Source organism: Globicephala melas, chromosome 4 (genome assembly GCF_963455315.2).
Source record: "Globicephala melas chromosome 4, mGloMel1.2, whole genome shotgun sequence".
Classification (NCBI taxonomy): domain Eukaryota; kingdom Metazoa; phylum Chordata; class Mammalia; order Artiodactyla; family Delphinidae; genus Globicephala; species Globicephala melas.
The window spans coordinates 55,751,765-55,768,158 of NC_083317.1; the positions used below are offsets into that span (position 1 = coordinate 55,751,765).

Genomic DNA, 16,394 nt, shown 5'->3' on the forward strand with positions numbered 1-16,394 from the left:
AACAGCAATTTTCTGCCTCAAGACTGCAACACAGAAACCCTGCTTGAGTTTCCGGGCTGCTGGCCTGCCTGAAGATTTAGAACTCAAGACTGCAACGTCAACTCTGACCTGGATTTCCAACCTGTCAGCTGCCCTACAGATTCCACACCTGCCAGCCCGCACAATCATGGGAGCCAGCTTCTTAAAATAATCCCCTTCTTTCTCTTCCTCCCTCTCTACTATATGTATATCCATAGATAGAATGAGAGAGACTGACAGAGAGACAGAGAGACAGAGACAGAGAGAGAGAGAGAGAGAGAGAGAGAGAGAGAGAAAGGGGCAGGGAGAGATATCTATTTATCTACTATTGGTTCTGTTTCTCTGAAGAACCCCAAGCTCATCTCTTGTCATCCCCTCCCCTGCCCATACTGCACTCTTCCACTTCCACACAAATAATCACCTGGGACTAATCCTGAACATCTCAAACATTTCTTCAACACCATCAGGGTGTCCTATGTTCTCTCCAGATTCAAGCGACTATACATTCTTCTCCTTCGTCCTTTCCATCCTTGATTCTCCAGGTTAAGGCCTATTTTCCCTTTAGGTCTCTAGTTCATACATGATTTCTTCTAGGAAGCCTTCCTAATCCTTCCACATCATCAGGTGCCCATAATGAATGTTTTCTTTCTAATCTGTGTTTCCCACTTTTCAAAGTATATTCAAATACCTGTTCATGCATCTATTTCTCTTTCAGACTAGTGGTTCTTCCACGTTTGGGGACTCAGTTGCCTCAGAGATATGATGAAAGCTCAACGGCCTTCGACCCATAAAAGTGAAGCTGCACACAACATTTTTCACAGACCACTTTACTAGGATGCCAATTCCTTAAAGCAGGCACTGTGTGTACTCAGCACTTGGCCCAGTGCCTGCCACTTGGTAAGCACTAAAAAAATGTACTGAATGCATATCCATGTTTACTAGAATAATACACAGAGAAAGATAAAACATCCATGGCTAAACATATTCAGTTTGAATTTTATAGCCCTCAAGTTACTTGAAGAAAACTTAACACTGGGAAGTAATTCACATGCCTCAGTAAATAATTTAAAAACTAGTCCAATGCTTAGATTAATTATGTACCCCCATACCAATTCTATCGGTGCATAAGCCCTGGCCCTAGTTTATTTATTTTTTTTATTTTTTGAAGAAAAATCAGTTTGCTAGGTTGATAGCCATATTGTGGTTTGCTGCAATAAAAAGTTGATAGCCATATTGTGGTTTGCTGCAATAACACATATTACCTAAATAAAGAAAGAAGTGCCCCTTTCAAATCAAATTACAAAGATTCTTTTTTATTTTTTGTGACAATGCCAAGTGCTAAAGAAAGTGGGGTGAAGTGAATACTGCCATGCCCTGATGTCTTGCACAAACCCAAAGAACATAATGTGTGAATTCTGATCACAGTTATTGTACTTTCTGTGATTCCAGATAATTCTTCTCAACCCTTCGACCCTTCAATAATACGTGTGCTCTGAATGAAATTCAGCTCGAATCTTTTCTCCTTCCTCCACTGCTAGGACCACTGCCTTTGTTCAAATCCTCATAAAATCTTGTGTAGATCAGCCATAGCCCCACTTCCCTGCTATCGGTCTTTCACACTTCTACAGACCATCTACAAACCATCCTGTATGCTCTTGCTAGAGTATCTTTCTTTAAAAAGAAAAGAGCACATTTCTATTGAATAATTTGCAACTGACATTGCTCAAAACTCTTTAATGGTTCACTGGCTACAGAAAAAGAAACAAACAAAAAATCTTAGTATGGTATTCAAGGTGCTCATCCATTTGGCTCTAACACTTAGCTCTAGTCAACCAAGCCCCATCACTGTCTCCTGGATGCTTTTTCTCCAAATATATACATGGCTCACTGCCTCATGCCATTTAGGTCTTTGCTGGTATACCACCTATTTAGAGCAACTTTCCATGAGCACCACGTGAAAAATAGTACATCTTTCCCATTCCTCTCTGTTCTCTTAACCCACTATGTTTTGTTTCGTTTTGTTTCTTTTTAGCACTTATCGTGACCTGGTATATTATTTATTTGTTCACTTCTTTATTGTCTATCTTTCCTCATTAGAATGCATGTTCCATGAGAGCACAGGCTTAATCAAACACTTTACTCATTGCTCTATCCCCAGCACCTAGAAAAACTGCTTGGCTCATTCATAATAGATACCCAGTAAATTGTTATTGAATAAATGAATGAGTCTCTGAACGAGTCTACCTCCATTCTTTTTTTCACAATAATTCCTCAGACAGGACTATTCTTTTCTTCCTACACTACCTGACAAAAATCACATCCATATTTCAAGCCCTGGCTCTTTAATATGGGGTGTTCTTTCTCTGTGTTCCCACCATGCTTTGAGTCACTCCTAGGCAAGAGATGCTTATTCTCTTTCACTCTTATATAATTGGATATATATGTGGAAAGACCACCCTTTCTCCACTACTGGCATTTCCTTCTATGCAGAATGGAGTTCAATCAGTAGTAGTAAAGGGGCCCGTCTCTGTACCTTGACCATTTTTTCCCTGAAGCAGTGAGCTCACTCATCTGACTAGTAATTTGGGGAAAAGTAACTTAAGAAGGTTCTGCTCAGGTCTCTCCTGTTCCCTCTGAGAGCAAGCTGCCTGCAGAGAGCATGACTCCACTAGGTGGGCGAGTGCCTGATGCTCTCCCACACTAAGCTCCACACTCCAACCTAGCATTTATCAGCAATGAAGACTGACTCTCTTATTTGATTTCTCAAACTTCTCAGAACCTGGGAGTAGAAAGGGAAGAAGAGTGTCATTTATTATGTTTCTTCAAATCTCTCAAGATGTCCATGTCTCTCTTCCTCGTGAACCAGAAGCACCCACCTAGCACAAAATCTTAAAACATTTAGAAAACTGAACTGAACTGAGTTGCTTTTTAAATAATGATAAAACTTTATATCATGGACCACATTCTCTGGCCTGTGACCAACAGCCAATATTCACAGGAAAGCTGATAGAATCTGGGTTGGGGATCAGTTTTAACACAATAGGCGTTTCTCCAGGTAGTGTTAACTACAGGACTGGATCACAAAACCTAACTTCCTCTGCATCATATTCAGTGAAATGAACTAATAAGTGCAAAAAATACTTGGTGACTGGAAATGAAGTCAGTAAAGAAAACATGCTTGGTTTGAACTTCATAGCCTTCAAACATTCATACTACACATTCACTTACACACTTTAAAACTGTGATATGTTGGGAATGATGTATACTTAATTATGAATAACCATTAAGTTAATATGCATTTTAAAATAAAACTGTTTTCTCGTGGCAGACAAACTGACTGCTCCAAATCACTGATGCTTTCACAAAACCCTGGAAGATCTAATTTTGTAAATGAGTCCTCTAACAAGTGAACAATTTCACTCAAAGAGTATATTGTTCTCAACCTGGCTCCCCACGGGGTCACTGAACTCACAAAGCACTTAGATTACACTAAAAATCTATAGAATGTGGTTTGATTTTCATGAAATGAAAGAAAATCAAAATAACTACAGGCTTTTCCATTAGAAGAAAAAAGGAGAAAGAAAATCTGCTCACCTGAAAACACATCAAGTCTTGCAGCCCCTGCATCTCTGAAAACAATATAAAAATACTGCTTCAGTATGAAATTGTATTTTTAAAAATTACATTAATCTGAATTGCTCATGTGACATATGATCTACTGTCAGATAGCAAACAATGGAGAAATCTGCTTAAATTGCTTTAAAAACACTAAAATGTTTCACCCTGCATTTGTAGACTAAGACCTATGATCACTCGTAATTTGAGAATATTACAAAGCCTAAAAGTCAGAAATTTAAAAGAAGAGATGGAATTTAGTGGTAGTTACACAAGAAGCTCAAGAAAATGGATATGAACATTAAAAAAAATGGTTGGAGAATAATCCAGAAGTCATATGAAGACTTTCATGATATATTTTAGTACAAAAAGAAAAAGAAAATTACTAAGTACTGTGTACCATATAATCACATTTTTAAAGAACATATATGATATTCATGTGCATATCTGTAAGGAAAGAAATCAAATGTTAACAGTGATTTTCTCTAGGTCAGAGGTTGACAATCTATGGTCTATGGGCCCACCAACCGTTTATGTGAATAAAGTTACGGGAACACGACCATGACCGTTTATTTACATATTGTCATATACCTATTGCTTATAGTCTGCCTTCACACTACAATAGTAGAGTTGGGTAGTTTCAACAGAGAACACATGGCCTACAAAGGTGAAAATATTTAATATTTGGTCTTGCACAGAGAAGTATGCTGGACACCCCTACACACAAATGATGAGGTGACTGGTGCCTTTTCTTTTTTTCTTATTCTTAGTTTTCTACAATTCACAGATATTATTTATGTATTTTCTTAAATTACTTTTTAAAGTAGAAACTTTAAAAGGAAAGGAGAAAGAGCCAGAAGATCCTGGTTTCCACATGAAGGCTGTGAGAGAAAGGAGAAGGGCAATGAGGGCTTAGCTGACGAGGAAGTGGGTATGTTGAGGGAAGGAAGAGTCTAGAAGGAAGCTCAGAATAATAACAACCAGTGGGACTCTGGTGGGAAAATCTGAGTGTCTCCCAAAATTTCCATCAGTCCTGACCCAAAACTACCCCAGATAAATTGGAGTAGGTACAATGTACCTGTTCTGCAAAGTTGGCCCCTTAGCTCCTTCCTCTAGCCAACTGCTGCTTCTAAGTGCCTCCTCTAAAGAAATTCTGGGGTTACCACTGTCATTTCTTGGTCATTATCCATGTGACAAATAAATATTAAACCTTCCCTTCTAATCCTTACCACAGACCCGTGACACATAGGTATCATTATCTCCATTGTATAATTACATGTTATACAAAGTACCATGTATACAATAATTGCTCAATAAACGCCACTGTACTGAACCGTTTTTTTCATAGAAACAGTTTCTTCATAGAAAAATTCCATGGGATGAGACAAAGAACAGTCATTTACCTTTACGGCATATTAAGACATTTCATAATAAGCTTTGTACTTGAGCCCAGGTACTTTCTCTCTGAAATGTGTTGTATCAGGAAGAGTCCCCTAACAATTCCTTCCTATCCTGTCACATTTTTTCCTCCTCTTTCCACAACATTCTTTTAATACCTTCCAGTTCTAATTTTGACAACTCCAGGAAATCATCAAAATCTTGAACACAATGATATAAAATAACGTCTTAGAGTAACACAGGGACTTTATGAAGACCTCTGTAAGACCAAGCAAGCATCTCACGTAAGTCTGTTAAATAGCTTCATTTGCTGTCAATTACTAGCATCTAAGCAGCGGTGACAAACTTCAGTGTGCCCTGAAGACAGAGGAGCTGAAGAGTTCAGGCTGGCCGTGGGGAACACTGGGAATGGCAAAGCTGAAAACACAGGCTGGTCCCAAGAGTGCACCTGCTACACACCTGATCCCGTTGAGGAAGGCAGCCTCAAGGTTGGTACGTCTAATCTTTAAAAAAACATTAAAAAAGCATGGGATCCAGATTCTTTTATGTGGCACCTCATGTTTCTCAAACTTTACAAACAATTCCTTCTTTTCTTTTTTATAAATATTGTGCAAACTTTCAGTATGAGTCAAAGAAACATGAGACAGGCTGGACTTGTTCAGGGGCTGCCTGTTTACAAATGCTGCTTGAAGAATTGCTTGATTGATCACATTTCCCTCACTCCCCTGAGTCTGCAGTCAATCTTTCTTTGCTAATCACCCTCTCTACTCCATAAACCGTTCCCACTGTTCTATTTCTTCTACATTATGATTTTACTTGCCCTCCTTTGTTGAAATGAGTGAAACAACTTTATAGGAGAAAAGACAGTAGGCAAAAGAGACAGATGTGTTCTTTCACAGTTACAGATGTCAAGTTGCTGGAAATGGACACTGAGTAGGACAGAGGACTAATGGATACAGGAGGAGCCTTGCTTCAAAGCTTTGGGCAGAAGCAAACAGTAGAAACCCTGAATTCCTGCAGAGACTAACCATGAACATTCATGTGTAGTAGCCCCATCTCTGTTAGCTCCACCTAAGTTGCATTCACAGCTCTTCTGACCAAGCAAATTTCTTTTTCTCCTCTCCCCTCCCTTTTTGTGATGACGGTGATTCCATTAGTCCTGCAGAGTTTCATATAAAGAGGAGCTAGGGACTTTTTACTTAGCATTGAGCATGGCTGTGCAGGAAGTTCTAGATGGCTGGTTAAATGACTACACCCTGTGGTCACACTCAGTCACCTCCCTTCAAAGGCCAGAAACGAGAGGAAAATGCAAAATGCTGTAATACAGTCATCAGTCAGTGGCAGGGAATTTAGATCTCCCCACTGAGATCCCTTATCTAACAACCACATACTACTCCCTGGGTGGACTTTGCTTTCTGCAGAAAAGGTGACAAAATCTTCTGTTACAGGCAAATACAAATATAAAAAAATCAAATGCCATATTCAGTGAGCTGAAAAACTGACTCCTTCACAAACACACTATTGAGCAGGTCTTAAATTGTTAAAGAGATTTCCTTAAACATCAATACCTTTGTCAGAGACAGTAAAATGGGGCAAGGGAGTTCTGTAGCCAGACAGCCTGAATTTGAATTCTAGCTCTACCAAATATTAACTGTATCTCCTTGAATAGGTCATCTAACCTCTCTGTGCATCAATTTCTACATCTGGGGAATTCAAATAATGATTCCCAGGTCAAAGTGTTGTTATCAAGAATAATGAGTTAATACCTCTACATGAAGAGCTTAGAACAGGATCTGATACACAGCAGGGTATCAACAACACTTAGCTCTTTTCTCCTTAACTATGCAATTCACTTTGATGCAGACTTCAGTAAATGCCCAAACCCAAACCTAAATTCTCAATACATAGTATACATTGATACATAATTCAAATAAAATCCAAATGAATATCTGCTATTACATGGTTATAAACACAAAAACAGATGTCCAGATGAATGGATAAAGAAGACGTGGCACATATATACAATGGAATATTACTCAGCCATAAAAAGAAACGAAACTGAGTTATCTGTAGTGAGATGGATGGACCTAGAGCCTGTCATACAGAGTGTAGTAAGTCAGAAAGAGAAAAACAAATACCGTATGCTAACACATATATATGGAATCTAAGAAAAAAAAAAAAAGGTCATGAAGAACCTAGGGGCAAGACGGGAATAAAGACACAGACCTACCAGAGAATGGACTTGAGGATATGGGGAGGGGGAAGGGTAAGCTGGGACAAAGTGAGAGAGTGGCATGGACATATATACACTACCAAACATAAGGTAGATAGCTAGTGGGAAGCAGCCGCATAGCACAGGGAGATCAGCTCGGTGCTTTGTGACCACCTGGAGGAGTGTGATAGAGAGGGTGGGAGAGAGGGAGACACAAGAGGGAAGAGATATGGGAACATATGTATATGTATAACTGATTCACTTTGTTATAAAGCAGAAAGTAACACACCACTGTAAAGCAATTATACCCCAATAAAGATGTAAAAAAAAAAAACAGATGTCCAATTTACCTGCACTTCAAGTATGATCATAAATACAAACTGAATAAAGATGAATAATTCCTCCTTTCATCTGTTCTTTTTCCTATAATACCTTGATTTTATAGGAAATCAAGTCACAAAGCATTCCAAGTAGGGAAATGACAACGTATTTTCATCTCTTAATATGACTAGACTTTATTAATGTTATAAAATGCCTTTGTCCCTTTGAATAACCTTTGTTTACACATAATCCTTACCTTGCATTGTCCAGCAATTCAGCCAGTGCTCCAAAAAGGAAACTGTGAGTGGTGCTGATGAAGAAATAGAGGGAAAACCAAAGTTAAACCAACTCTGTAATCAATGTAAAACGTTCAAGACACGTTCAGACAATGTTCTCCAGTTCTAGGCAGATAATCAATTATGGCGTTATTCTAGAAACTACTTTCTCAGCATGGTCAAGATTCTGAAGTACATGACAAAGCCAGGGCTAAGAACACTATTGCCAAAATATCCTGTCTACTCCTAATGAAACAAAGACTTCAAGGACCTGACTGTACTTAAAGCAAATTTTGACATTTTAAAATTGCTTGATAAGCATTTACTCAAGTCTTTTAGAGAATGTTTCATTAAAGCTGTATTATTTAAGGCCAAATTACTTCTGAAAAACCTTGATCAAAATCCAGGTTCACTGAAAGACCTTAAGACTCCATCTGCAGACACAGGCACTGACAGGGGACCCTGTTTGCACCACTAATCTACACTTTTCTGTGCAATCTTTTCACCTTGGACAACCCTGATCCTTAAATAATCTCACAGATTACCAGTGATCACTCTCCCCTGTATCCCTCTTGCCAAGTCCTGGGCAATAGAACACACTAGATAGCCATCCTTATTTATACTTTGAAGGCTGAATGTTCCTCTGGGGTGATATCAAGCCACCTTCAGGGTCCCACACTTGCTTTTCATTTGTTGTTGTGGATATTTCAATCAGCAACCTTATCGCAGCATTAAAGTAAGATTCAGTAGGCAATTTTCTTTTTATATTTAGTAAACAGGTAGCAGAAGCAAGAGAGACCCATTTATCAAAAAACATCTGCTCATTTGTACAGGAGGAAGGATAATCTGCAATGTCTCAGGGACTCCAAATACCTCAGGCCACAGGATGATATGTTAGCTAAAAATTTATTTAAAAAAATATATACATATATCTATTTTTGGAATTTTAAACTATAAACACATGCTGATGAGGGGTCTCTTGACTCCAGTCAGCTTTCAAATTCGTCATCAGAATAAACCTACTATGCTTCTAATGAAGAGACAAGTTTGTGAACCACTATCCTAATTGCTTAGTACACCATTCATTTGACTCTTAATTATACCCTACAGTAGAACTAACTCCTTTAATGGCAGATGTCAGATGTCTCTGATTTCTGAGCTTAGCTGCTCTTATAAAATAGTTGCCTTTTAATAAATATTCACTGTTCGTGAAAAAAAGCATAAACCTACTAAATGCAATTATTGCAAAAAGGTGTCCTTCACTCAAAAGAAAGTTAGTACTTAAAAATCTAGAACAGAGCAAAAGAAAAGTGTCGGTGACATGCTTTACAAAAGCAGCACTTCAAACCACAAGCCTTTCTAAACAATCCTTCAGGAAAGTAACTGCAATCATTCTGATCCCCCCCCAAAAAATGCCATATAAGCTTCTGTACCATTTCACTTGAGATTTTTACTGACTGCCTGCTACGTGCCAATGTGGGCAGACATGTTCTTTACACTTTGCGGGCTCAAGTTAGTGGGGGATATGAAAAATACACAAGTAAACAAACATATAAAGATGAAAACACAGATTATGATTCAATGCTACTAAGAAAGAGGTATGGGGAAGAGTAACTGGTGAGGAAGGGAAAGCCTTTCTTCACAGAAGACATAAGCTGAACCCTGAAAGATGAGAGCTCAGTCCCTTGCAGAACTGGAGTGAAAATGCTCCAGCAAGAGCAGGAGGTGCAAAGACCTTGAAGCAGAAAAGAGCCAAGCAGGCCAGTCTGCTCTGGCTATGGCAAAACGGGGAGATCACAGCAAGACATGGGATGGCCAGGTCGTGCAGTGCTTCCTACTCCATGGTTAGGAGCTCATACTTGGTCCCCATGCAACTGGAAACCACTGTCATGTCTTAAGAAAAGTGACACACCTTGGGGCTTCCCTGGTGACTCAGTGGTTAAGAATCCGCCTGCCAATGCAGGGGACACGGGTTCGAGCCCTGGTCCAGGAAGATCCCACATGCCGTGGAGCAACTAGGTCCGTGAGCCACAACTACTGAGCCCACATGCCACAACTACTGAAGCCCACGCGCCTAGAGCCCGTGCTCCGCAACAAGAGAAGCCACCGCAATGAGAAGCCTGCACACCACAACGAAGAGTAGCCCCAGCTCACCGCAACTAGAGAAAGCCCGCGCACAGCAACGAAGACCCAACGCAGTCAAAAATAAAAATAAATAAATAAATAATATTAAAAAGAAAAAAAAAAGAAGAGTGACACATCTGGTTTAAGTTTTTAAAAGCTCACTCTGGCAGCTTTTAGGAAAACGGATCATAGGGGAGCAAGAAGGGGAAGCAGAGAACCTAGTTTAGAGGCTATGAGAAATCCAGAGGGGAGATGGCAGTAGAGATGGGGAGAAATGGATGAATTTGAGACACAGAGGTGGCATGAAGATGACTTGATGATTGACGGATTGGATGTGGGGGTGAAGCAAAGGAGGAATAAAAAATCACTCCTGTTTTTACTGAGGCCAGTCTCAGATAAGAATTTTATCTCTGGGAGCTGAGACTATGCCAATTTGTATCTGATTTTGTTGCTGTGGCTTCACGCTGCTGTCACTTTTGTTGTTAAGTTACCAGACCACCAACTGATAATGGGGTAGTATGGTGGGGGGGGGAGGTTGGGGAGCAATAGCTATAGAAACTATGCAAAACTGAGGCTGAGGAACTTTTCTAAGATAAAATTCACAGTCTTTCCAGCACTCAGCTTATAATTTTTCAACTTGCTCAAAATTGCTATTTCTTCATTTGTCTTCTACCTGTTAACTTTTAACTACTTGTACCATCCTTTCCAGCTTGAAATCATTCTCCATGATAACAAGATAAAACTAAATATCTGCTGAATATTGCCCGTTTGTTTTATTCTGTTGTCTGTAAAAATTACACTGTTTTTCCCAAGCAGCAAGGCCAGGCTTCTTTACATTTCCATTTCTGTGGTTTCAAATCTGCTGCATCCTTTCTATCAATCGGTACTTTCAGTAAATACAAATTACTAAAAGGTTCCAAAAACTCAACATACCACCGTGAATTACACAGCACTCACTGCTATGCTTTGCTCTGTTGGAAATAACAGATGGACAAGAAAACCTCTGTCACCTGCCTCTGCAATCTGAATATTCAATATAACACCTAAAGAGTAGCCAAAGGGGCTACTGGCCTGACAGAAGAAACAGTGCCCTAGTAATAACTAAAATGTGAGATTCCTATCCTCATAGAGGTTACATTTTCAGAAAGACTCAGGATGCAACAGCGGCTGGAATCGATAAATACAAATTACTCTTTGGAAGGCAACTTTAATCTTTAAAATGTCAGTGTGTTAGGGAGAGAAATCATTAGAGATAGGCCAGGATGGTAGAATGAGGAGATGGACAAACGTCTCCATTGTGTGGACAGGCTCCCCGTTCCGGCTACGCCAGGGTACTCATGAGTTGGCATGGATGAAGTCCAGATTCAGCTGGGCCCGCCGCAGAGCGGTATACTTGTCGTCCATGGCCTGGAACGCGACCCGCGCGGCCCTCGGGCACCCAGACGCCAGACCCAGCAGCCTTTCGCCCATCTCCACGCCCACGCCCACGTCCACGCCCACGCCCACGCCCACGCCCTTGCGCAGACACCTGGCTCGGCGAGCACGCGCTCCCCCTGGTGGCCGGAGCGCGAAGCTCACCCTGCGCTGTGGGCCCGAGTGTCTGGCAAGTTAAGTCTGGTCCTGATCTTGGATCCACCTGGTGATAAGGCGTCTGGGCTAGGCTCCTCTTCCCGAATTGAGGTTTACGTAACCTTACTAAACACTCTTTTCTATCATTCCCCAACTGGAAAATGGAGCCCAGGGCTGGGGCTAGAATTTGATCAGAAATGATCGCACACACACATACACACATAAACACACAGAATGGGAAGAATCTGGGAGGCGAGGTCGGTAAGGGAGCTGGGGACGGTAGGGAAGGAAAACGGATAGTTTCCCTTTTGCGGTTGTTACACAGCAGAGGTCAAGGCCCTTTGTGTTCTCACCCCAGCACTTACCCGTGTCCCTTGGGTTGTGTTTTCTCCAGTCGAAGGAAAGAAAGAAGAAAAGCGGTCAGCCAGAGAGAGAAAGGAAGGAAGAACTAAAGGCAATCAGAACAGAATGTGGAGCCTTGTGTTCCGTGAGGACCTTTTTCACCTGTCAGCTGCCATTCAATTGTTTGATGTGCTGGCGCGATTCAAAGAATAGACATTCTGTATTGTTCCAAAAGACAGAATTGGGCAAGTGGAAGGTGGAAAGAGGGGGATTGGGGATAAATATAAGGAAGGGCTGTGTATGCCAGCTGTCCAAAAGGGGATACAAAGCACCGAGTCACCAAAACCTGAGCTGAAACAAGATTTGTCAAGGATGTGTTATGGAAAGGTGCTGGCTGGGATGACAAATTAGTAGGCCTAGTTGACCTCTAAGTGTTCAAACTCATTCATTCTAAGGCACTATGACTTGCAAATAAGGTAGTTCAATAGTACTCAGCAGATGTTTTATATGAGAGTTTTAAAATCAGAAACAAGCATCTATGGAATAAACAAGTTGGACTAGATGTGTTTGTGATTTCCAGGCATTACACAAGCAATGAGGCTCACAAAAAAAAAGAAAAACAATGTCAGTTTTGGGGTACTCATTCTACTTCCAGAGAAAGAAGTTTATCTGTTACTACATTTGTAAGACTCAGCGGAGGAAGAGAGAATCTGAATGGCAACCCAAGCGCACATGGTGCTCTAATTTGAAAACCGGTAGTAAGCACAAACATTTCAAATAATTTTCCTGATTGCATTTTTGTTTTAACAGTGGCTATGATGGTGTTTTGATAGCAAAATTCTCTTTACTGAGCAACGTGAGCTATCTTTCCAATCTTTCCTTTCATAGAACTTCAAGGAAAGTATGATATTTTATTTTCATTTTATGAGTAAGAAAACCTTGACAAGCCTCTTCTGGATTTATTTTATTACCCCCAATTTCCAGCTGCTACCTCAAAGAAATTTACTTTTGGGAGGGCACCAGAGCCACTAGCCTATACTTAGTAATGGGCTGTAATACCTAATTTCTACCAGAGGGAAGGGTGTGATTATCACAGAAGCACTCCGTCTAATAATCTGAGCAGAGCCCTCCTACAGTAAGTGGGCAGTCCCAAAGCACTAGACATTTCCGGTTGGCCTGGATGACAGACACGCAGGGGGGCTCTATTAGATGGTGCTGAAAAAGAGCCCTGAGGTCATTGTGCACAACCCACCCAAAGCCTTTTTCCCCATTTCAACTCTGCTTTGCCACTCTGCTGTCATAAAGGCAATTCGTTTCCTCTTTAACGTATACTTTTGGGATTGCCTGTCTCAGCCACCCCCCTCAGCCCTGCCTCAGTATTCATTTTAACATTACTTCATGATAAAAATACTAGGGGAATAACAGGGAGGAGAAATTTAAAATGAGAACATCATCTGCTTATCTTATGGTTGATCCTGATGTTGAGAACAGTCAATTTGGGATATGAGACTCTTCAGCCCTTCCTAACCAAACATTTCGGCTTTGCAACATTCATGTACTAGTCACAAATGGCGGCTCAAATTTTTCAAACTCCACTTTCCCCCTTTCGCTTAACTTTGTATGAACCAACATTTCATTACTCTACACAAACATGTTTAAACACAAAACAAAGTTTATAAACATAAAAAACGGACACTTGTACCTTCCAACCATGCACAACGGTGTGCCATCTCCTAGGAACTATAAGAAGTGACATCGTCCTAAGATAATAAACACAGAAAACAAATGCTATTAAGGTGATAATGTTGAAAGAGGCCAATAACCCTCAATCGATAATAATGAAATGTCTCTGAAAGCACCTCACACCATTATGGCTCATTTTCTTGCTTTTGTGTGAACCTAGTCAGTGTGTTTTCATCTCTTCCAATCTACTCCAGGTTAGACAATGGTGGGGTTTTCATTATAGAAATTCTGTTACCCATATAATTGACCATCTTTATATTCCCAAATATTCAGCACTGTGATAAGCATCCCTGGAGACGGTGGAAAATATGAGGCCCAAAACTTGCTCAAAGAATAGTGATGGTATTAAATGAGTTAGAAAATATGGTATTCACTCTGGGTTGGCTAACCCACTAGCCATTTTCCCAACTTTCCTCTTTCTACTATCAAAGCTGAAGACTTACTTTTCTAGACTCCCCTGCAGCAAAGGTGGCCATCTGACTTAGTACTCTTGAATAAGATAAAAGCAGAAATGTGTTGAGTGGTTTCTAGAAAACCACTAGATAAAAGGCACAGTCGCGGCTGGTTCTACCTCCCTTCTTTCTTGTTTCTGCTTTAAATACAGGTGCAATTACAGGATATTGAGGTGTCATTTGCATCCATGAGGGAAAGTCAAGAGAATTGCATGAAGCAGTCCCAAACATTCTTGAATTACTAAACCAAAGCCAGAAGTCACTCACCTCCAGAGTTTTCATTATGAAACAAAACTTTATTGGTTTAAGTAATTATAATTGGATTTTCTTTTAGTTGTAGCCAAAACTGTTCTTAACCAATAGAAATAAAGATAAAGCATAATGCCAGAAGATTATTTGTTATGAACTGTGATTTATAAGTCTTTTCTTGACAGAAGTGGTAAATGTCAGTAGAGAGGAAGACACTTGCAGGAGCCATTAGAACAAAGAGAGAGAGGAAGAGGCAAGACATGTGTGTGTATACAAAATATCATAACTAGAGTTGTTAGACTAAAGCGCAGGAAGAGACAGTGTTGGTCAGATAAGGGAGGAGAGCATTAAAGAGAAGTTGGAGTGTCGGGGTGAAATTTATGTTTAGAGTGATGTATAATTTTGAGCCATTATTGGCTCATGCAGTGAATCAGTCATTCATTTGGTGAGAGCCAGCTCCATGGTAGGTTCCAAGAATATAAAAATACAAATATCACGTTTCTGGTTACAGTTTAATAGAGGCAGAGTGTATCTGGTTTCAATGTAGGAAACAGAAACCATTCTGCATACGTCAGACACCAAGTAATATGATGCAGGGAAATGGATATTGACAAAATCCATGGAAGAGATAGTAGGGCTCGAGTCAGGGGCCCACCACAGGACAGCTGAATTCAGCCTCACACCATGAAGCTTCAGAACAGAGGGCAGCAGTCTCCTGATGCCACTGTCGCAACTGCCTCCAGCTACACGTGAGGGCGGTTTCCACGTACAGGAATGCTGAGGCTGGCCATCGCCTCTGCGCAATCACATCCCATATCCTGCCTAGTAGCAGCAAAACAAAACAAAATCTAAGTATAGTTTCTAGTGTTTCAGTCTCTCTAACTGGAGGGATTAGAGAGAAGGTGCTTGGAGACTAAGGGAAATGATGCACAGTTTCCACCACACTGATGGACTTTTAAAGCCTCCATTCGTGCATGAAGGTGTTACAGGTCCTGTGAGAGAAGTTTGGGTTCCAAGGAGGGAGGTGGGTTAGGAGAGATTTCAAAGAAGCGATGGCACTTGACCAGTGCCTTGAAAGATGATCTTATACTTGTTGGGTGAACAGAATCAGGATTGGCATTTTCGGTAGAGTGCTCAGTTGAAAAAAGGAAAAATGTGAAGCTACACAGACATTCAATGGGCAGCTCACTGTGTCTGGAGTGAGGGGCACAAAGTGGGGCAGGAGAGGAGGGGGGTGCAAGCTTCAAGAGGACTGGGAAGGAAGTGGGAGTCAGGTCATGGTGGACCCTGAATGCTGTACTCAAGAATTTGGAGTGGATCTTGCGGGGGCTGGAAACCAGAGTCAGGCCTCCAGCAATGGAGGGCTATGAATGAATTTGGGCTTTGTAAGGATTGCTCTGGATGCATGTGAGTACTAGGTTGGAGGAGTTCAAGCCCGGAAGCAGGAAGGCTAGTTAGCAGAGTGTTGTAGTAGAAAGTGAGAAACAGCCTCCTGAGCTGGGGAGAATTTGATACTATGTGGGAAAGAGATGAACTGGATGCCCTGATAGTTTAGGTAGCCATAAAGGTCATCTCTGGAAGACTTGCAATAAAGTGGAGAAGAAATCGCAGAAATGAGGACTGGAGCGGTGCCCATGGAGAGAAAGAGATGAATAAGAAAGGTCGATATTAGGAAAACCTGGGAGTGGGCATTCCTCAATGGGACCACAAGATACTAGTAAACGCAAGGAGAAAATACAAGTTTGGTTGGCTTAACTTAGTCCTTCAGGGGTCTGAGGGAAGCAGGAAAGAAAGAAAGGGCAAAAGTTACTCCATGGTTTTAAGCTTGAAGTCCTGGGGAGATGGTCTTGCCTTTGACAGTATTGGGTAAGGCACCCCAAATTACCAGTTTGAAAGGTAGAAGAGAATGAGTTCATTTTTGTCACGTTAGGATTTCGCATGAAACAAACAGCACATCCAAGTAGAGTATTGTCTTACACTTTAAATAAATATGTGGTTTTCCTATCTTCAATGGAGTTAGCTAACAACAGGTTGTCATTTTTCAACAAAATGTAATTTTGTGTTATGGAAAATATT

General features: G+C 40.7%; 1 protein-coding gene across 1 annotated transcript in view; it reads right to left on the minus strand.

Moving 5' to 3' along the window:
• The window catches only part of MORC1 (MORC family CW-type zinc finger 1), a 179,422-nt gene extending 167,989 nt beyond the window's left edge, over positions 1–11,433 (minus strand). Inside the window, 3 exon segments of the mRNA XM_060297564.1 lie at positions 3,613–3,647; positions 7,821–7,874; positions 11,291–11,433. Of these exon segments, the coding sequence (XP_060153547.1) occupies positions 3,613–3,647; positions 7,821–7,874; positions 11,291–11,433 (232 nt within the window).
• Positions 11,434–16,394: the final 4,961 nt, after the last annotated feature.